This window comes from Ciconia boyciana, chromosome 6 (genome assembly GCF_034638445.1).
Source record: "Ciconia boyciana chromosome 6, ASM3463844v1, whole genome shotgun sequence".
NCBI lineage: Eukaryota > Metazoa > Chordata > Aves > Ciconiiformes > Ciconiidae > Ciconia > Ciconia boyciana.
This window is the reverse complement of record NC_132939.1, coordinates 6,987,636-7,011,178: the sequence shown is the minus strand read 5'-3', so window position 1 is coordinate 7,011,178 and position 23,543 is coordinate 6,987,636. Positions and strand designations below refer to the sequence as shown.

The following is a 23,543-nucleotide window of genomic DNA, read 5'->3' as shown; positions in this document are numbered from 1 at the left end:
CATAAGCCATATGGAGTACGTTAGAGGAAAATGTTTGACAACTAAAACTTCTGGTAGAGCTTTGTGAAGAAGCTTGCTCAATAACCTGAGGCCAGTAGTTTCAACTTCCCTTACCCATTTACATGAAGCATTTTTCATCAGAGAGCACAGCTGGAGGAGCTCTCTACCACCAGAGCCGCCTCGCACTTCTCTGTAGGAGTGCTTCACTTGCTTGTAACTTGGGTAAACTTTAACCATTTGGGCTGAAGTTTTCCATGGCAGTATCCGCTGAAAATAATTTTGGGACAGCTTCAACAACAACGAAATTGGATCAAAAGCCTAGACCAAGTAGTGTAGCGAAGTCAAAATTTCTGCATTGGCTTAGCAGAGAAGTTTTAGTGTTTTCATTCTTTCAAGTGTCAAATTTGGCAAGTAAGTTGTTCACGCGTTAGGAATGTACATTTGCCATTCCCGTGAAACTAGTTAAGTATGGCCAATGCTTACAGCTTTGGAAAATATCACCTTGCAGATGCTCCACAGCTAATTTTTTTCAGTTTGGCAGCGAAATTGTCCAAATACTCCTTTCACACTGAGTACGCTCCAGACCTTGGGTGAGGGATATAGCAGGACCATTGCAGAACATAGGTGAGGAAAGTAATTTCCATGTAAAATTAGCAGACTCACAGGAAACAAGGCCAAATATAGCACCAGGTGTGGGCTTCAAAAATTGTGTAATTCTAAGCTCAAACATCCATTCTGCTGGGACTTCTCTCACCTGCTGATTTCCGAATATTCCAAAGTTTGAAAAGAGATATAATAATATGATCATTCTTCCTCAAGTGATGGGACGTGTCACTGACTTCCCCAGACTGAGGTACAACTGAGCATCAGCTCAATATTCATCCCTTCTGTTATTCCACGCATAACTTTGCGCAAACTCAAATCATATTCGTATCATACCAGTAGTGTACAAGAGATTTAGAAAAAACTACTGATAGAGTCATTTGTCTATGTGGGGAGGCTAGGAAGAATTGAGATGCTGCAGGAAGAACCTCTTTTGTTAACCATCTATTTAAAACTACTCCAATCAAGTATATTTGAAGCTTTTCAGAGACATTTGCAAAATCAAATTAATTTCCTTCAATAAAAGGCAGTGCTGTAGCCGTTCATTAGTGCAGGCAAGAACAACTAAACCCTGTGATTCTTTATTTTGGCCTCAATATTCATAGGCCAAGAGCACTTTGTTAAAATAATCAAGATATCCCCCCCCTTTTTTCCCCCCAGACTAATCCTGCCAGGACCAATTTTGCTAGACAACACTGAAACAGATATCACCTGAATTTTAATGGCTCCAGTGCATTCAGCCAAGAACTCAAGGGATCGGTAATGTAGACAGAAAGCAAAAAGGTAGGAAATTAATCATGGACCTCAAAGCACAGCTTCTGACCAGGACACTTTCTGGAGTCTGCCAGTTGTTAATGCAGTTAACTTTAATTTAATTTGTCTGTGCTACTGGCAGAGGACACTGCAATCCACAGTTGTGGGTCACATTTGGTACTTAATAACTAATAGTTATTTTCTTCCGCAGCTGAAAGAATTCCAGAGAAGAACATCCTAAAATGCCGCGCCGTATCCCTGGACCACTGAACCCATCCTGGTCTTTTGTTTATTTATGGGAATTTTAAAATAGTACAGGGAGTTTAAAATAGTGCAGGGTTTAAAGCCAAGTGAAATGGTTGCGCATGCACCTGAAAGAAAGCTGCTACAGGGACTTGGTAGTGATTTTATTGTTACAAATTGCATTTTTAAGCATCGTTAGTACATTAAAACTGAAACAACTACAGGTTCACTAGTGTAAATGAATCTTAGGTCAAGACATAACTTTTATTAAGCTGCCTTGCTAGAAAGCATCATTGGTAATTGTTTTCTCCCTTGTATTTGCATTACCACTTATCTATGTCTATTTATGATAGCACATACATGCACCACACATACCAGTAGCTATAATACTGAGAGAGTTGTTAATAATAAGTGGTACTAAGATTTCCTCAGAAATTGTTAATGCTTATAACTTCAGCAAAACATAATCCTTTGGGCTGACTTTTTTTTATGCCGAAGGTTCCATTATATCAAATTTATGAGAACAGTCAGTCAAAAGGATCAGCTCTACCTTAGAACAAAACTGAGCATGAGAGTACACTTTTTGCTCATGTTTGAAAAAATTTCAGCAAAGGCTCTAATTACTCTAATTCTGGCGACTGAGGTGATGTCAGAAATATGTTTTGGTGAATCCCTCCCCCCCCTAAGCTTGTTGAGGTACAAGTCCATGAGGAGACTTGGTAACAGACCTTCCTACAGCTTCACAGCTGGAAGTGTCCCCCCCGTTGTGCTCTCCAGGCAGCCGACCACCCGCTGCTGCAGGAGGTCGCCCGCAGATGCAGCGATCTGGGGAGAGATGAGAAGGAAAGATGAGCTGAGCCATTCCCATGCTCCCTGTTAGAGTTTCTATCCTGGGCCCCAGAGGAAGAAAGATGTGAACTGAAGGGTGGGAGCAGCTGTCAGGGAGGAGAAAGAGATACATTACCTGGGGAAAAACTCAGGGAAATGGAAGTGGGGATGGGATGGTAGAAAGAAGGTGGGTCTGGAGACTGAGTAAAAGCTGCCACCGGCTGCAGAGGAAACTGGAGCCAAGTAAGGGGAGCTGGGGTACCCGCTGGGGTACCCGAGAGTTAATAGTTTAGTGACAGCAGCCTGGCACTGGGAGCTGAAAGCAAAGTGAGAGCGCTCCAGAAAACACTGAGGCCCTTCTAACTGAATAATCAGACCACAGACCCTTTTATTCCCCTTTTGTATAAATGGCCAGAAACTGCCAGCGGGTACCATGCACTGAGACACGATCAGCGACCCCTCTCATGTAATCTCTGGGGTGAAAACACTCTGCCCGGGGAGCAGTGTAATTTATTTCCCGAGGGGTGTCTAGAGCAGAAGGTGCTGAGGGGAGGGATGGCCCAGGCCCGGGGAGCCACCAGCTGCCGAACTCCTGGGTTCTGCACAGCTGTACCCCCAGCGCCAGCCGCTCGACGGACCTCTGCCCTGCTCCCACCTCACACACCGCCTGCTACCACTCGAAAAGTTCACACAGTGTGTTAAATTCCAATTCACAGGAAAAAATAATTTTATCATTGAACAGAGAACATTCCAGCCTTTATAACCCCCCACCACAACAGCACTCTGTCTCCTCCACTGATTTTAGCCGGGCTGGCTGCGGTACCACGAAGCGGCAGCGTGCAACCGCCGATCTCAGAGCTGTCACCTGCCGTGGCTTGGCTGATTTCAGAAGCAAAATAATCCTGGTGATTGCGATTCCCCAGGCTCTTTGGTAGCAACTTTGGGTCTTACGTATTTCAGACTTTTTTGTGGGGTTTTCATAATGGTACATGTTAACTTGCAGAACGAGGAAATGAGGTGTGATCTGCTCACTTGATCTGAAAAGCGGTGCTGGTGGCAGATACAAAAGACCATTTGGACAGATACACCTGCCCTTCGAAGTTACTGTAACGCACAGAACTAGATGTGGGGTAATTACTCTCTCTCCTGTACGAAAGACCTATTTCAGATTTATACTCCCCGAATACCACACTGCCTGCCTCCTTCCTCTCTTCTCACTAATTTCCACTTGCAATATGTCATAAGTTTGCCAGTTTACCGGTTTGTAAGCACAAATAAACACACACAGACGTTCAAACCAAAGACGTTGCACAATAATGGGTAAAGAGGACAAAGATGCTATTTCTTACTTTTTTTTTTGCATAAATTTTGCATTGATTCTAGTTTTTTGCGAAACTCGAAACATTAGTGTTTTAAGTCAAGCATTCTCTTAAATGTTGAATCAGAGCACTTATTCTTACAGTAAAGACATAACTGGTTTCTCTCGCCTTTATGTATTTAGTCTGAAGCTGCTTATTCGTAAGAGTGCACAATAAAGCGTGAAAAGATTTTATCTATTTCACAGAATAATTGTTTTGTTTAAATCACATCCAGTTTACTTGGTATTTTAGCTAATATTCAGCTAACTTGTCCAATCATCAATCACAGAGATTACATACTAGAAATGAGACCATAAACATTTAAAAAATGCAGATGGCATCATTTATAAAACACCTATACCTCTTTTTATTCCAACATCCCTTCAGCGGACAGGACCAATAAAAACTATTACATATTCCAAGCAGCTTTCAGACTGGGAGCTCTGCGGGATTTCACCTGATAACTGAGGGACATGCTGCACTGCAAAGAGATGTATAGGGCCACGTTTGGGGTATTTTTTCCTCTCTCTAGATATAGGTAGCAAATACAAAATGCAATGTGCTCATAAAAAAGCGAATCCAGACACTACATAGTTACAACATTTTTCAACAGTTGCAAAGTCTGCAAATTTCCAACCACTAGTCCTCTCCCCTTTGGCTAAGGCTAGTTAGAGACTGTCCAAAAAACACAACGCACATACCCAAATATAAGCTATCCACATAGACCGTCTTTTATACTCTACCCTGTGTTTCAAAGAAGCTGTAGCATGATTGACAAGCTGTTGAATTTCACAACATGTTCACAAAATGAAAAAAGCGCAATCCTTGAGGAGAGATACAATCTCACCTCATTAAATTCCTTTTTGAGACCACTCCACGGCCTGCTACTCACTGCTCCAGCGTGTTTAACTCAATATACATCCTTTCACACACTTGAAAGATGGGAAAAAATAAAATATGAATGTTTTCCTTTTTCTCTGTTAAAAGTTATGAAATTAAAATAGCTTTAGGTATGCTGTGTGAACTGCCAAGAATATCCTTTAAGAGACAAATTTAACCTTCAGTATTGGTGTAGGTATATAACCATGTGAAAACTAATGCAACATTTTAAGTTTCAACTTTTCCTTCCTAGTCTTTCTTGCTGTCTTGCTAAAACAAGGAGTAGAGGAATATTATATAAAACAAGGAGTAGAGGAATATTAGTATTTCAAGGAATATACCAACAGATTTTCCCCCACTTTGGGAAATAAAAATATGCACCTGGAATTCAACTGCAGCTCCAGGAGCCCAGGCTTCCCCGAGTACACGGACTGTAGAGTCCTCTCACTCAAATTCCCAATTCCTACTGTGGTTGCTAGAAGTTCCACCTAATATGGGATGCCCTTCTGCAGCCAATGGACATGGGCTGTGGTGTTGGGTTTTGGGGTGGTTTTGGCTTTTGTTGCAAACACCTGCTTTGCCACAGCACTGCAAAACAGTGCACACTCAGCATACCTGTCTGGGACTGTCCTTGATTTTGGTATAACAAATCTGCCAACCCTTACAGCTGACCTGTGGAGAACATTCAAGGAACAAGAAGCCATTTGGTCTTCCTCCCAGCCAGACCCCCTGTGGTGGAGGCCATCATCTGGCCTCACATCTCCAACTCCATGGAGCTGAGGGAGACAAAAGTTAAATTCAAAATGTAGGTAAACTGCAAGAGCAATCTTTTCTCTGTGTAAAAACTATCAATGATGTGAATCCCGCTAAGGTACTGAGAATTTATCCCTTCCCAGACTCTGCAGTATGTTCAGGAGCCAACACTGCCTGTGGACTGAAGAGATGTTTAACCTTTACAGTACCACTATGATGTGGAAATTGCAAAATTTCAAGGAAACTGAACTGTTCACTGGCAGCTATTCTCCAGGCAGCTACTACAACTGAGAATTGGTTCAAGTAAAACAGCTTCTCAGGATTTTTTTTCAATGTTTAGCTACTTTGTATTAAAAAAAACACCAAACCACAAAACCCAAACAAAGACAGAAAGTAGTAAATATAGTTAAATCCTGTCTGGCAAGGCTATAAACTCTGTCCTCGAAGTTCCAGTTTTCTCACATTAAGTCACTTCCAGTGACAAGTGCAGCCAGCATCCTTAGTGGTTTGGGTTTGTTTTTCTTTTTAAAGGTGCAGGCTGGTACATGAATGCTTATAAATCCCACTTCATGTTTCAGAGAAGAAAGGCTCCAAGTTCCCAGCCCTTCAGTGGCATCTTGATGCAGCCAACAGCTCAGTCTTTGAGCTACTGCAGGAGTAACCTTTCCTCTCTGACATTTGCCAATGTACTCTGTAATGACACGGTGGTACATAGGCCAAAAGCTGAAAACGCATTGTGTACAGCTCCAAGTATTACTAATCTTGGGAAACGTATGGAACGCAGCAGCAGTTGGTATCTGGGAGGAAAAGAAATCCGGTGCAGCTTGTAAAGTTATTGCTATTAAAAACATGCCCTCACTTTATGTCTTAAAATCTCCCTTTTAATTTGAAACCTTTTCTAGCTTGTCTGAGCTCAAATTTTTACCTATTCTGAACAGCATTAAGAAAATCTGTTCACATATGTACACATGCATTTGTATAGTGATGTACCTACCATGAACATGGCAAACAAACGGTTCCTTCTCTCTCTCCCCGCCCTGCCCCCAGCACTTGATTTCTTAGATGCTTCTAGACCACTAATCACATACAGTGCTTTCCAGTGAGCACTTTGTAGTCTTTCTTGATGTGTGGTGCTCAGAAATGATACATGCTACGGAAGCCTTACTCCATCAAATGGAGCAGAAGGACTACTTAATCTCTTCTGCAGGTTAGACTTCTCTTTGGACTCAGCTGAAAGCAATGTTTGCCTTGATCCCAAACCAGTCTGCCAACACAGACTCACATTCAGCTTGTGACCAGCACCAACCCCACCCAACCCGGGTGGTTATTTTCCCGCTTGGCACTCAAACAGCTGCCAAGCTGCAGTATCCTACAGGAAACCCTGATGCAATGACTGTGGATGCTGAAGAAATACGAAGGAAATGGACTGCAGAGAGTGGCTTGACGCACATGCTTTTACTACATTGCTGCTGGAGACTGAGTATTAGGCTAGATGAACTAGTCACCCGACCCATTAAAGCATTTTTTTATGTTTTTACCATTTCTCTTAATTGTCAAGGTCATTTAGAATTGTAACCCTGGTCCTTCAACATAGTTCCAGTCAACCCCCGGTTGGTGTCATCTGCCCATTTAATGTGGCTATTCCTTTCCATAATAGTCACGGACAAAAATAAGGAACAGTATTGCATAAAGCACAGACCTTTGCAAAACCTGCTTTGATATACCATTCTGTCTTGACGGTAAACCATTACAGCTCTTCTTTAACTGTTTTTTAAAGATGACACATTTCCTTAGCACTCGTGAAAATTTTATGTGCAACAAGGTCAAATGCCTTATGCCAAGAATATGAATGTGACCACTTCATTTAATACTAAATATGCCAAAGAAAATGATGAAAAACAATCAAAGAACAAACTTGCATACTTAGAGCACAAGCCAAACCACTGTCTTTACAGCACTGCATAAACCTTTCAGAATGTTAGAAAGGCATGATCTCCGTGAACATAAAGAAGTGGAAAAAAATTTTAGAGCCATGACTAAAATAAAGTGATTCATTTGCAGCAATAAAGCCATATAAAATGGGGAGAAACGTGCAGCATTTAAATATCAGCTCAAGGCTGTATGCATAATAAGTGTTTTTTCTATTAGCAAAGAGGAAATTGGCTGACAATCATACTGGCTTTCTGCAGTTGACTACCGGATGATTACTTATACCAGGTGCATATAGTAAGTTGCAGAGAGTATATTTTATGGTGGCTTCCTCATAATTTTAGCACAGAATTTCCACAGCCTTTTTAATCTTCATGCTTCAGTAATTTTTTTTTTTTTCCAGAGAGGTCTTAGAGCTTAATTCAAATATACTGGTGCCAGTTTTAATCCTTCTAGTAGCTGCAATAGATCTGTGGGACTAATTTTTAACACTTATATCTGACATACGCATGAACTACTTTTAAATAACTCATATTTGTAGGAAAAGCAGTGAAAGACTTCCTCTCCTGACTGGTCTCAGAGACCATCACAGCCAGGTAAGTACAACAGTAGTAGGAGAGAGACAAGTAATAGGTCTACACTAAAATAAGCAGGATTTATAAAGATTTCCTTCTCCTCTGCCCCACACAAAAATGTTATATGCTATTCAATAGTTACAATTAGCAGGTCCATAATTCTTTGGAAAAGGGACAGGAAAGCATACATCATAAAACCAAAAACCATCCCATGATGTGAAGATATTTAAGTTCTTCCACTTAACAATATTTTTTAAAAAGTCTATATGAAAGTCTTAGAAAATTGTGTGCCCCACAGGGGATGTTATTCTCCTATATACCGAACAACAGGAACTTTATTCCCATTTTTATCCACAAAACTCCTTCAGCCTGAAAATCTCTCAAGCACTAAACAGGGACTGTACTCTTTCCCAGTACTGCCTAGTGGTAATTGATCCCACTCACATTCTTCATTATTTTATCATGTCAGCATAGCATGTTTTTTCCCACTGCGTAACCACAGTTAATATAGTTTCCATTGTACTATAGTAGAAATCTAAGAACGTAAGCTCTGAAAGCTGAAGGGATAAGAAAGATAGGAATGAGCCATTAGTGCCTGGGTAGCCTTAAGTCTCACTTGCACAGCACAGTTGCACTTGCCAAATTAAAAACCTTTATGTTTACAAATGTAGCTGAACAATTTGTAAGGGATAAAAACAAAGGTCTTGTAGAATTATTTTGTGTCATTATTCACCATTTACATTATGACTAATAAAACCCCAGATCTATGTGCTTTTCAAAATGGGAAGAATGAACTGCTTTTGAGAGAATTAATGAGTCACCACCTCTTCCAATTTCAGAACAATAATTTGGGGGGAAAAAAAAAGGAGAAAAAAAGAATGCCATTTCTTGATCATACCAGGTTAGTCAACAAAAGCCACCTATATTAGAGTTTGCACAAAATGAGAGGATGGCCTTTGCCCAGTTCCTGCAGATGGTGTGCAGGCATCAACAAACGCCTGGAATTATTCAACATTTACTATGCAGGTTGGGATGGTGCGGGTCAAAACCTTCTCTACTGGATTCATGTGGGAAAGAAAGTCTAGGCATCGTAGATTAATTTACTTAACTTAAAATTATTTTGACTACAATATGTGTTTTAATGTTTATTGTAGGACAAATGTAATTTTGCTGTATTGTGAACTATGTATAAGACAGCCTAAGTCATGGGGGCAGCTCTTATTAATTATTACTACAGGATAATTCAAATGGCTAAACTCTTTTTAGTAAAAAACAACTTTTAGCTTCTTCCTCATAAAATGATGATCTCTCACAACCTAATAGAGAAACTGAAAGCACCATTGATGCTGTTAACATCCTGATTCAAACTTCGGTGGAGCTGGATATATACCAATATCATATTAACACATTTTAAAGAACGATCATCATCTGTAACCTTTAACCTTAGGTTAAAAATTTAACCTAACCTAAGGTTAAAAAGATTAAATAGCACCAGGTACTACCTCTGCTGAATATTCTTCTCTTCCACCTAATAGGAAAACATCACTGTGATATTATTTAATGTTTTTTCCCCCCACATCCTGTTGCTGGGATGCCAGTATCTTGGAAAATGAGCCTCAGCAAATACAATGTAATGCAGTAAGAGGCCGAACACTGGAAAGCACCTGGCATACTCAATGTCTCCCACAAGCTTCCTCTATCACACAAAAAATCTGAGTTACAGAGAGACTGCACGAGGTGGTAAATCACTCCTGTGACGTTTGCTGGAGAGAACACAAATAAATAGGAGGGGATAAAAGGAGTAGCTTTGAGACATCAGAACTGGAGAAGTAGAAGGTGGCTTTTTTGCTGCTCTTTTGGAAGTATTTTGTAAGCTGGGCTGAAATGAGCCTCGGTGTACACAAACAGCGGACTTTGCATACCACATGGATAGGATCTGGCACTGTTTTTAAAAGGGGAAACTTGACATATTGCCATAGAACTATTTATAGTCACTTCGTTCATGCAGTGAAAATCTGACCTACTCTTCTTTTCAGGTCTGACACACGCCTGACACCTAATTTTTTGATTCAGAAATTATAATGAAAAACCACCATAAAAGCAGCATGAAAAGCAAATAACCACTTGCAAAAAAAAAAGAAAAAAAAAAAAGAAAAAAAAGCCATGGCTGTGATAATGTCAGCAGTGAAGGTTAACCTCTAACTACAGCAGTCTGGTGAGCTTGCTCTTATATTTGTTGAACCAGCATGCAGGGCTGGCACTTCATATCATCGTCTGTAATACTATACTGCTGGGATATAGTTAGCTACTTAAGGGCATGTAATTTGCAGCATGTAACTCCGCTGACCAGAAGGAAGCGAATTCTAAACTTACCCCGATATGCAATGAGAAACAGGTCTTAAACAGCCAGAAAGCAAACTCACGTGCTTTATAACTGCAGCCTTTTTTGCAACTGAAACCTGAGAAAACCTGGGAGAAGCTGTCCATCATAATGAGCCAGGTCTTCTCTGAGAATATGAGGAAGAGCAGAATGACACCACTAAATAAAGCCAAAGTTAACACAGGCCCTTATTTAGTGCAACTTTCATAAACATATTTCTTCAGATCTACCATGGCAAACAGAATTTGCAAAAGCATTGCCCAAAGAATAAAACATATCTTTGGTGTATATTTTACCTGGACGGCTCCACTGGAGAAGAGCGGTAGCAGAGGGGAGAACTGGCCTCCAAAACAAGCATTGTATTTAGATGCTGAGAGTAAGCACTGTGTAAACATGTGCGTACAAAGGTAAATCACAGCCAGTTAGACTTCATAATGGGGGAAAAAAGTAGCATTACATGTGAAATAATGAAATCTCAGTTATTGATACCTTTGCTAATAAACATAACCAGAGATCTAGACTAATTTGCCTGGGCATTAATTAAAGCAACAGTCGATTTACACTGATCCCCTCAAAGGCTACAAGACATCTTGCTAGCTTCCACAGCATCTTCATTTTTCCAAATAAAAATTCTTACTACCTGAGAAATCAAGTCCAGTTTCCCTGAATGAGGTTTGCATCTTCACCACGTTCATCCTGGGAACATGCCTAACCCTCCAAAATAGCAAACAGTGTAGTTTATTCTTGCCAAAGCTAAAGAAGACATGAACTTTTATATCACTAGGGGAAAAGTTCCATTCTGAACTATGAAGAGTCTGTTATACGATCCACTGAAATGAGAATGGAAATATTACTCATCACTTAAGTTTTATGCCAGATATAAAAGGCTGAATCTTAAGAACTGACTTTTGTTTAGGAGAATAGGTGCTAGGAGCTAAGGAATATTTGACCTACAGAAATTGGGAAAGATAACTGGCCCCTTCAGTTGTCCCTAAAGCGCCAAACACAGCTCAGATGCAGGAGATGCCTAGGGCCACATATTTTCCCATTTCTCATCTTTCAGAGAAACACACGAACAAACAAACAAACTTTCTTTTCTTTGTTAGAATTAAAAACACCCCAAAAAAGGAGCATAAACCAATTGTGGATTTGCCTTTTGCTGAGCTCTGAGGAAACTGATACCTGGATCTGAGTTTCATACCATCAGCCTGCCTCTAGTTTCTTTTTTCTAAAAGAAATATCCTGTTTTAACCGATATCGTCTTGATTCTGAATACAGATCCACGACTTTCTGCAACAGCAGATCTCACAGGAACACTGTCAAGAGCAACAGCAGAAATCTTGCAAGTTTTCACACGTTTCATGCTCACAATCTGAAAAGCTGCCAAAGAAATGATGCTGTGCATCATGACAAACCTAGCGGGTTTATAATTATTCACTCAAAAGGGCGAGTGATTTGTACTGGGTAAATGTTACACTGCCAGTTGCACAAAATGTTTCATGACCAAAAGACAGTCAACTACTGCAGTAAGTATGGGACGCAGAGCAAACACAACCTGAACTTCAGCACTAGACACTGCTATGCGACACAGTTACTTTTTAACAGAAGGCCATGGAAGGAATTTTTAAAAATTCAGTTATAACTCCCTTGCAATTCTAAATAATCTTTCTAAAAACAAAAAATTAAATAATTTAAACAGCGTACGCACACTTGCATTATCACATAGACCGCTGTTGGTCCGCAAGGCTCTGTTTTGAGACCTACTAACCTTTTTTGGAAAGAAAAGGCTTTTAGGAAAGTAAACGCAGCCCAACCAGTTGAACTCCTCTCAGGACCAGAGGTTAGAAGAGGGAAAGGGTAATAACCATGGGTTCCTGCTGTGCATGCACAGCCTGGCACTGAGCACCAAGAGTGGATGCCACCGCTCCAGCTGGGTAGACCTGGTCCTCATACATGGACCTCTAGCCGGGACTGCCAGTGTCAGACTCCTTGCATTTGAAACAAGCATGACAGATATGGTTTTAATTCCTACCTGGTAAAAATAAATCTTCTTGCATTTCTGCTCTGGCTTCTTCAGAGAAGCATCGTTTTTTCAACCATTCAGCTTCATATTCACTTGCATGTTCATCGGGCCATGTAATAGAGATCTTCCAACATAAAACAAAAGATAATTTTAGAACAAAAAAATTCAAAACCCACCACCTACAACAACCAAAAAGCCCCTTAGAAATTGCAGAAATTGTAATATTTAGATCAATAATATCACAGTTAAGCTTTCCCTGGAGCATAATGGCAAACAAGTAATGAAAACCCAACCTGAACATCATCCAGATTCTGACACCTTTTATAAATGGTCATTTTTACATGAACCCATGACCTAATTTGCTGTTTTGTGTGGGCTGCTTTCACTGTGGGAGCTGCGCTTAGCAGAAAGAGGAGAATCACAGAAGCTAGCACATATCGCTGGGGAGAGTGCTTCACCACAACTCAGAAGAGAGCAAAAATATCTTCCAAAACACTGACAGCTTGTTAAAAAAGCACAAGAAAGACAGGCAAAAAATAAATGCTAGGAGAGAAATCCCTCTCCTAGTTTTGAAAAGTCTTCCCCCTTCCCCCCTTTCAACCCTTTAAAAAGGTGTTGGTGTTTTTAATTCTCAAAAAAAACATGGAAAGAAAGCATATGGCTTTGCTTGTCATGAATTGAAAGAACTCAGTGCAGCACACACCCTCAGCTGAATTCTCAAGGCTGTTAAGTAGGTATCGATTCCCATTTCACATAATTCCGCTTGTTCACATGATGGTAAAACACCAGCATCACTTTAGGATTAGTGCTGTGCTTTCATCAGTTCCTGAGTATAAGTGGAAGCAGACAATCCCTGTACTATCATAATAAATTTGCCTATTTGAAGCATGAATTTACATGGCATTAATTTTGCTAACAAACAATCAACTTGGGAGCCCAGAGTTCCTCGATACAGACCCTTACCCTGCAGCTGAGCCATGCTGCCGCACAGGTCAGCCTCTGCAAACTCGCCCTGCAGCAAGGCTGCCCCAGCTGCTACAGGGTTGACTGCTGCATCTTTAACATGTTTAAAACATCTTTAAGTGTAAACTGAAGGAAATGAGTTTGCATATCAAAGGAGCTGTGTACTGCTTTTTATTAAAAGCTATAAAATCTAAATGATATATTGGGTTTTTATATGGCAGGAAAGATTAAAATTCATAGGGAGGGCAGTTCCTGTCCTCTTTTGCCCAATAGCCTCCTCTTTTTCATGAACAAATGTTAACATAGATAGGTAGATACAGATACAGACACTAGGCCATCTCTGAATATTGGGTTCAACTTTGGTTTGAGCGCTTGCTCTAAGATGAAGTCTTTTGCACATTGGAGATTAGCTAATAAACTGATATTTTTGTTATGGATTAAGGTCATCATCACTTTGCTGTTTGTTTTTCTGATTTTCAAGCTGTTTACTTATAGCATAAAGAGGAAAAACAAGTGTAAGTGTAATCAAATGTGTGGGGAATGCCTGTATCTTCTTTTCAACATCTGGTGATAAAGAAACATACAGCAGAATTTTAAAAAGCACACTTATAGCCTAAAAACTGAAGCCTGGGTTTCTGGGGCCTCTGCATAACATCTATGAAGTGAAGTTTCATATAAAGGTGGGAAGATCGGAGTTCCCCAAATTGTGATTATTCCTAAAAGCTTTGCAAATACACGGTAGGGTTTGCGGATAAACAAATTGTGATTAAAGTATAACCTGGGACTGCCTCTAATTTACAGATTAACAAGCATTGTTAGACAAGTTTCATGAGAGGACGAATGAAGGTTTGCTTCAAATACCTTTTTTCTATCTGCCAGAGCGACTTCCTTCACCACGATGTTCACATCCAGGTCCTTGAAGACCAGCTTGCGTGCCCTGGCCGAGCGCAGGAAGCAGCGGGGACACTGGCAGTTGTCCCTCAGCCAGACACAGGGGTAGCGGCTCTCGCTCCCATCCTCCCACTCCACACGGATAAAATGACCCGCGTCCAAAGCTTCCACCTTCTGTATCCCCAGGTTCATGCTGAGCAGCCGGGCGGTGCGGACCCCCAGCGCAGTGCCCCGCCAGCAATGCCAAGTGGTCCCAGCAAGCAGGCTCCTGCCTTTCTGCGCTGGCGGCAGGCAGCACTCCCTGCCTCCAAGGACTTTGGCCCTCAGCAGGACGTTAGCCACCGCCCTCCACATTTTGGCCTCTTTAATTAAACCGTTGGAGAGAGAACGCCTTCGTGGAGTTCCTAAAACACCATGAAGAGCAGTTTGTTACTGAAGGAGTCAGTATAGCAGAAAGACCTTTTTAAGATGATTCTCCCCTCCCTTCCTCCTGCCTAAACTTTTAGGAACTTTCATTATCTGTTGCTTACATTTTTTGAAGCGCAGAGGGTGTATTCAGATCCATCTATTAAAAAATCCCTTAGTTTAGTAGGGCTTCAATTTGATTCATCCTCTTGGCCATCTTTTGTTTCTGCAGTCAGTTCAATACGTATCACACAAATAGTCTCTTTTAAAAAGACATCTTAAGATGAGTTCCACAAATCAAAAGCAGGAGCTAGTACCAACCATGTTCAAAACCTAAAGCTTTAAAGCACACATACCTTAATTTGTGCTGTGACTACTATGCAAAAGAGAAAACAGAATCCATCTCTTGTAAACGTGACTTTAGCTACAGCAACAGAGTTCTGCAAGAGCTCCTTTCTCCTTTCACAGCCGGACTGCTTTCCATAGATATACTCTTTTATTTAAAGCAAGCTGCATACTGTACTGCAGAAAGATGATGCATCCAAATCTTAAATTAGAAAAGAAGTTCTGGTCTAATGTTTTTCTTATTCAGAAAAATACTTGGCCTCCCCCTGAAACAATAAATCATTACATATATTTTTAATAGAGTGTTTAACCATTTCAAATATTGCATATTTATTCAGTATCTTTTTCTGTTGTTTTTGTTCTTAAGCTCACAGGGCAAAATATTGATGCCCTGGCAGGACCAAAGTCTCCTCAGTTGTCTTTGCACAGGAAAAACCTCATTGGTTTCAGTATTTTAACTCACTAAGACCTACTGGAGTTTTCAGAGGGTTTTTAAATTTTTTTTCCTTTGCTACAAGTTAGAACTAGGTTGTACAGGACCCTTGGGTCTCCTTTTGTTTTTATTGCATTTGATTGCGTATAGAAAATCAGAATATTGATTTCTACTTTCTCTTGTTTGCACACAGTAGTCCCATTGGAACCCAACAATTAACAACCTTCACTTGCAATGCAGTCCAAGCTACAGCTATTTTTGTGCGTACAGACTTAAACCACTTTTATATCCAGATTGAATATCTTTCCTTTTATATATATATATGTACACAAACATACGTATGTAAATATATATATGCGTATCTCCACCTTAATTCCCAAGCATTATTCAAGTAACTCAATTTTCCTCCTAACTGTAAAAATATTTACACTGCAAGAGTGGCTGCAGTCTCCTTCTGAGATTTCTTGCACACAGTTTTATTACGTATGACTGCAAAGTTGTGGTATGTTTTAGGGATTTTAACATGTGATAATTACCCTAATCTCCTTGAAAGAAAAGACAAGTACTGGAACACAATGAAGGTTTCCGATATACTGAAACTTTAGAATATCTGGTTTCAAAAAAAAAAAGAGGATGACCATTTTAATGTACCGTAAACTTTTGCTACATAGGTACTGGTTTCAGGATAGTTCTCTGTTCAAGGCAGTGGATTACCTGATGGTAATGGGTCAGATCCACAAATACGCTTAAGCAACCAAAATATAGTTTAGATGGAACTAGGACAATTAAGATGCAGGTGCGCAAGTCACAAAACCATTGCCTAATTGCTTAGGTAACTCAGAGGCTGTTGATACTTGCCCTTCTGCATACAAAGTTATGTGAATTCCTAAAATGCTAATACTACCCATACCCAAAGTCAGCATGATACAGACAGAATTGAGTATCTTCACACATACCCCTTACCCAGTTTATCTAAGACTGGTGAACAGGTAGCTGCACACCAGAAAACTTGTAAAGCATGATAGGGTAAGCAAGATCAGAAAATTCCTGACATCCGGACAATGCTGAATTGTCCAGCACAAAGCATGGCACTCACATCCACCTGAATTTAAGAACACCGCTAGAAAGCATATGAGCAACATAAACGGTCGGATCAATTTATTCCACGTATAAGGAATTCAAGCACAGAGAGCTCTTCCCAGAACCAACTGCCCAGCTCCTTTGGGGATACGGATGCTTTTCTCTGTGTACTAAATGTAAGTAGGTACTCCTGTAGGTATTGGCTTAAGACAAGACCATAAGAACCAGAATTTGCTTCTGAAGTTTAAGGACAGCGGAAGCTCCTCTGGCTTACCAGAGGGAGGTAGGGGAAATTCTGGCAACTGGATATACAGAATACACCCATCTAAGTAGTTCATTACGTAGTTTGTCCATAATGTATTTCATACATTCATTACATCCATCCAGTAGTTCACATACTGGTTTTGTACACAATTTTCTCATTTTACTTAAGTGGCTTACCAAATAATTTAAGTATTATTCACATGCTCAGTGTTTAACCTAACCAAAGGCTCTTCTCCTTTTAACTTTAGCATGGCGGTTATAACTACCTGGATGTTGTGTATGAACTTCTAATAAATCTTTTTCTTCAAAATGGCAAGACAAGGGGCAGGAAAAAATATTTAACCCTTTACTTTCTGACTGTCTCTGGGGGAAGATTCATTACTAAGTTTCAAGTCCTGTGTGAAGCTTGCCAGATTCAAAGGTCTTCTAAGTATCTATTTTACCATTCAATTAAGAAATCTGAACTTGCTTCTAAGAGACTCCTCGTATCACTAGTGGTAATAGAAAAACACATCAGAATTTTCTTTTACAGCAAGAAACTGAGGTGATTTTATTGTCTTCCTATCACAGATGTCACTTAACTAGTATTTGTTCACCCAGTAATGGATAACTCAGTCACGCAAGATGCATGTCAAGCAGAATCTCTTCTAAATCCATGACAGTAAGGTTTGTAAATGCTTTGGAATGAAAGGTCAACCTAAAAAAACCCAGATGCAACCAATCCTGCCAGACACAATTTCTAGATAAAAAAAGAATAAAAAAACTTCTGGAAGCTACTGAGGTGAGTTACATGTAATTTATGTTACGATGGGGAAGGCTGTAAGCCAAATGGGAATTTTCACCTTTGCTTGGATGTGATAAGCTTGTACAGCAGGGTTCACCTCGCCTACCTTCAGATATGTACCGTAGTGACCTACACCTGAACATCATATGCACCATCCCCAACACTCCTAACAGGCACATCTGGATCACAATTCAGCTGACCCTGTCAGAAACCTGCTTTAGCATGAGAGAAACTGAGCTCTTATTTCTCTCCACCGACTACAAAAAGAGCCTTGGCAACTAGCTCCAATGGGGATGTTACACCGTCAGAATTTACATTCAGCAGAACTACTTTTCATGGCACTAATCTTATGATTAACTGATGCTTCTGTTTACAGACAACCATTGCTATATACAGTTCAGTAACCATGATACTGCTGGGAGACTTGTGGATGGTGGCAGCCCTAAACTTAACTACCAGACAGAGAAAGCCTACACTGCTGTTGGTGGTACCCTTGTTCCACGAGACTTCAGGTTTTGGTGTCATCAGTCAAACCTATTGTTCATCACAGAGTACTCCCTTGAAATACTCCCAGTCCTAATAGCCAGCACCTGAAACAGCACTGCATCCCACAGAGAGAGGGGAGGATCTCCTTCACAGGCTGCAGCAGGAGCCTTCGATATGTTTAGGGTAGGAAACGATTCCACTGGACACGCATTCGCAATATTAATAAAAATCATTATATGTGGCTTTTTTATTATGCAGATCTACTTTGTCTACTGTTACTCTGCCCCAAGACTCCAGACCTATTCAGATCTTTCCTTTATGTCTATTTATTGAAGTCAATGAACTTGTACCTGCATAACACCACTGTTAATTCAGAGAGAATCGGGCCCTCCAACTCTGGTATTACTCAGTTTGCTGGTGATGCAAGATGAAGCCATGAAAATTATTGTAGCAAAAAGATTTCCCTTGTGGCAAAGTTAAGCATTTACTCTTTAAATACACCAGTGTTTGCATTAAACTTCTGTTTCTGTCTTTGCTGTAAAGCAATTTTTCGGGTTAGCCACCTACCAAGAGAAATCTTGTAACAATAAAAAGGCTGTTTATTGTTTTCCTTGAGTTAGCCGTATCATGGTGTCATTATTAAAATGAAAATCCAGATGACAATGATTAAAAATATCTGCTACAGCATGCCCTCTAGATGTTTTTCTTCTTAGATACACAAATTAAATAAATCTGCAAGTCTAGTTTTTGTCCCATACACACAGCACCACAGCAGAAACTTCTCCCTTTGGTAGGATTTTTTCCAGTTTGCATCAGTGGGGTGCTAGAGTATTCTGGGTCAAATTCTCCACAGAGGCCACCCAGCATGTCTTCACTGGACTACTCCAACAGAGCATTTCATACCAACCTGGGATTTGTCACTACTTCTACTATGGTGCTCAACCCTCCCAGCTGGGACCTGTGTGCCAGGTGAGTGTCAGGAGCATCAAGCCCCCTCCTTCTCACTTGCACCGTTGCACCAGTCAGGCTATCCAGCTGCAGGTCGTAGACACAGTGCCCAGCCACTCTGACCCTCCCAGGGACCACCAGCCTCCAGCACTCCAAGCCAGCAAGGGGGAAGAGGGTAACCCACAGCTCCTGCTGGAACGACAAAGGCAGCCCAGTGCTAGCATTCCTTCTTCCTGGAGCAATGGATAACAGAAGGTATACAGCTGGGATGAAACATTCCTCAAGTAGCGCTAGCAAACCCCTAGCTCCCACACGAACAAGAAACCCCAGTCTGATGGCTCTGCCCCTTTCCAGCATGCTGTAAGGAAAGGAAAGGTGTCCAGGAATGGGGTGGATTTGTCTGGAAACTGTGTGTTATTCCTGATTTCTAATTAAGTGACTCTTCTTTACATTTAGCACATATAGAACATTAAGGTGAGCCTGCAAATGGCGGTGAAGAACTCGGAACTGTTCATACTGATATCTTCAGAAAACCCTCCAATTGCATGCTTAAAAGTACCACACAGAAAGCTTCCTGCTCGATGACAAAGAAAACATTCTTCCTCCCCTTACTATTAAGTGTATCTACAAATGGTATAACTAGGCAAAAGGACCATTTCTATTCCTGATCAGTAATTTGCACAACTATAACTAGTGGGTTATACTGCTGTTTTCCCAAAACCTTTATGTTAAGACACAATACTAAATGCTAGAGAAATGTAACTTTATGTCTCAAAAAACCTGGAGTCCAAGACAGCTGAGCTGCTGGTAAGAAAAACAAATCCAAATGCTTGGTGCTGATGGTGCCAGGCCACTGCAGAAAACACATCTCTTATTCTAAGAGGCTACTGAAGATGCTTAATGGAATCAGTCACATAACATGGATTCTCTTAATTGTGTTCAGTGTAGTTTTTCAATTCTTGACAGTTTTTTAGAGGTTTGCCTTATTTTTTTTTTTCCATTTTTACAATAAAAGTAGGACGCTAATCTCAAATTAATGGAGACTAAATTACCAGCAAGAGTTCCAGGAGTTTTTATCCCCTTGCCCCCTCAAAATTATCAGGCAGACACTTATCCGTGCACTGCTATTTTACACTTGAAATTGCATTCTGTACTAAACTAGAAGCAGAACTCACTGGTTCACCTAAAGTTAGCATGCTCATAACCGTGGTCAAATTGAAGAACAACTGACAATGCAAAACAAATTATCTGCATCACAGCTCTCTGCATTTCTTGTCTCTGAACTAGTGTTATCTGCATGAACCTGGAAGACACCTATACATAACTCTGCTCTCACTTAACAGACCTCAGATTTGCATAGTTTAAAACAAATACTACCAACAGCTCCTACGAGTCACACCCTCCTATGTGAACATCACCCCAGGCTCATGGATTTTCTGCTCTCCTTGTCGTTATTAACTTGTAATCCTCAGCAGCATGACGAGGGTCAGCCTGGATGCTCAGAGGCAATTACGATTTAAGGTGGTCTCCATCACCTGGAGGCTATGCTTTCAGTCTTCCCTAGCTCTCCAGTTAAAAGGTAATACTCACTATTCTCTTTCTCAAAAATCTACCTCCTTCAGCCTCCTCAAACCTCACCCCACTAGACATCATCCAGACTCCCCTGTTTGCTGACATCAGCAGTACGTTTGTTAGCTTTACCTGTACAGCTGCTTAAAAGTTCATTCTGGTTAATGGTACTTTGAGACAGCTGAGCTACTTTGGATAACATACGTTCTCTTCACACGAGGTTAAGAAGCTGCGGAGAAATGAAGGGTGTAATTAGTGTATCATAACCAAGCCGTGCCTTAAAACCAGTTGGCTGCATCAGAAGCTGGTCAATGTAACCAGCTCCATGTAGGATGTAGCAGAATTTAACATGGATCCATACAAACTTAAGACAACTGCAGGAAGAGCCTGACCTGGCCTCGGTTTGAACTGAGGATTTCTATCTTGTAAGCATTGCCCGAGTCAAAAAATAATGCAAACTTCACAAAAAGAATAACCCTAGAGAAAATACAGTGCGTGTACAGCAAGGTTGAATCTTGTGTACAAGCATACCAAAAAGGCTCTGCAGGAAAACATTTGCCTGATGCTCTTATCTCGGATTACAACAGAAGCAAAGATGTACCTTAAAGGGAAAAAACCTCAGCGCGTTTACATTACTTCACGTACAAGCGTGTATGAAGGCCCAGGAAGAGATACTGCCCGCAGGATCCCTGTTTGGGGCTCGGGCTTCGGTCCCGCTCCAGTTTCAATCTGCTACAATAGCGTTATTAGCGCAAATGACAAAGCAGCTCATTTACAGAAGGAGGAGGCGGGACGCAACCGCCATACTCCGCGCTTCCCTCTCAGAAGCGCGAAGGACGCGAGGCCCGCGCCCCCACCGCCGTGCCCGCGCTGACGGGTGGGGCGGGAAGGATGTTGCGGCCGATGGCGCTGCCGGCAGCAGCCGCCTCAGCGGCTCCGCCGCGGGCCGCCGCGCCCGCCCGGCACCGGGCCGGGACCGCGGGCGCCGCGCTCCCGCCCCCCGGCCCGGCTCCCCTTACCTGCCCGCCCGCCGCCTGGCTCCCCCGCGGCGGGGCTCGGCTCGGCAGGCCCGGCCCGGCCCGGCAGGCCCGGCCCCGGGGAGGACCCCGCCGCCGGCGCAGCGCCCTCCCGGCGGGCAGCGCCGGGTAACGCCGGCTCGCAGCGGCCCACCCGCGCGTGGTGTTTCCCGGGAGTTCTGTCCGGGGATCTCTTTCAGGCTCAGGGGGATCTTTCATAAATTGTTTAGTCCCCTGCGAAACGCACCTCGGGCTCGGCTAGTTCCGTGTTCACCACCACACTGAGCTTGTGCTTGGCCGAGGGATGGATTTTAACAAGGCATTTGGCCTTGATTTGAGGATGAAGGGGTGGGAAAAGCCACCGTTTCCGTGGCGGCTTCTCCCCTGTGTGGAACAAACACTTCCCAGCCACTTCAGGCTCCCGGTTTTTGGTGAGGAGAGAGGTCAGGCTAAGAACCCTCTTTGGACCATGGGACAAAAGCAAGGACCTAGGAAGAAATACAGCACAGAGTGTCCTGGCTATCCTCACTAGGTGTGATGAGCCACGTGCCCTTACCACAGAAGCAGAGAGAGGAAAAAAAAAAAAAAAAGAAAGAAAAAAACAAGAAAAAAAAGAAAAAAACACACCGGGCTCTTTATATGCCAGATGTAGCCTACAGTAAACATCATCAAATACGAAAGATGGCCTTTACAGGGAACATTTAGTGGGACTATGGCCACACCGACCCTATGTTGTGGCATAAAACGTCCCTGCTGTTTCACACGGAGCGGCCCTCGTCTGCATCCTCTGAGTTAATGGTGCAGATTTGTATCAGGAATAGCATGGCCAGCAGGAGTAGGGAAGTGATCGTGCCCCTGTACTCGGCACTGGTGAGGCCGCACCTCAAATACTGTGTTCAGTTTTGGGCCCCTCACTACAAGAGAGACATTGAGGGGCTGGAGCGTGTCCAGAGAAGGGCAACGAAGCTGGTGAAGGGTCTGGAGCACAAGGCTGATGGGGAGCGGCTCAGGGAACTGGGATTGTTTAGCCTGGAGAAAAGGAGGCTGAGGGGAGACCTTGTCGCTCTCTACAACTACCTGAAAGGAGGTTGTAGAGAGGTGGGGGTCGGTCTCTTCTCCCAAGTAACAAGCGATAGGACGAGAGGAAATGGCCTCAATGCACCAGGGGAGGTTTAGACTGGATATTAGGAAAAATTCCTTCACCGAAGGGGTTGTCAAGCACTGGAACAGGCTGCCCAGGGAAGTGGTGGAGTCGCCATCCCTGGAGGTATTTAAAAGACGTTTGGATGAGGTGCTTAGGGACATGGTGTAGTGGTGGACTTTGGCGGTGCTAGATTTACGGTTGGACTTGATGATCTTAAAGGTCTTTTCCAACCTATATGATTCTATGATTCTATGAGATGATTTTACTGTTAAACAAATCTTGTGAGCAGTAAGTTTCAGGCAGATGAGCTTCCTGGGAATAAATTCAAAAACAGCAGTAACATACCCTCATTATTTAGTGCCCGTTACCTTCTGGCTGGCAAATATGTTAATGCTGCATTTACTTGAACAGTGTGTTTCTCATGGTTGAAGGGAGAGAGGTTCTAACAGACAGAAATATGGCTTGTGTAGCTGAAGGCAATGGTGGGACGTAGCACCTACCAGTTTTCAGCTGGAGTGGCCCATGTTGGTCTTCAAGTTTTCAGCTTGTACCGGACTGGAATCCCCACCTTCTTCAGTATGCATAAGCTGGTGGTATGACTGACATGAAAAAGAAGAGCTGAACTAGAAAGAAAAAGGAAAACCTTTATTTTCCTCCTGATGGGAAGCTTTTTCCCAGCTGTGCAAGAGGTACCTGCTCCACTGGACACTCAGTGGCCGTACTGTGGTCTGCAAAGCACCCGGAAAAGTCCTGCTGCCTGAGTATAACCAAAATAAAGGGAAAACCTTCAACATAAATGTTGCCTAAGCAGCACTTTTCACAGACAGTAAAGCATTCACAAAGATGAAAAGTTGGCTAGTTGGATGGAAACAAGTACATGCAGAAGTGAAA

General features: G+C 42.0%; 1 protein-coding gene across 1 annotated transcript in view; it reads right to left on the bottom strand.

Moving 5' to 3' along the window:
- The window catches only part of BBOX1 (gamma-butyrobetaine hydroxylase 1), a 43,444-nt gene extending 21,754 nt beyond the window's left edge, over positions 1-21,690 (bottom strand). The window contains exons 1-3 of the mRNA XM_072864813.1: positions 21,512-21,690; positions 14,149-14,582; positions 12,334-12,448 (exon numbers count right to left, since the gene is read on the bottom strand). Of these exons, the coding sequence (XP_072720914.1) occupies positions 12,334-12,448; positions 14,149-14,532 (499 nt within the window). The 5' untranslated portion in view covers positions 14,533-14,582; positions 21,512-21,690. The remainder of the gene's footprint in view (positions 1-12,333; positions 12,449-14,148; positions 14,583-21,511) is intronic.
- Positions 21,691-23,543: the final 1,853 nt, after the last annotated feature.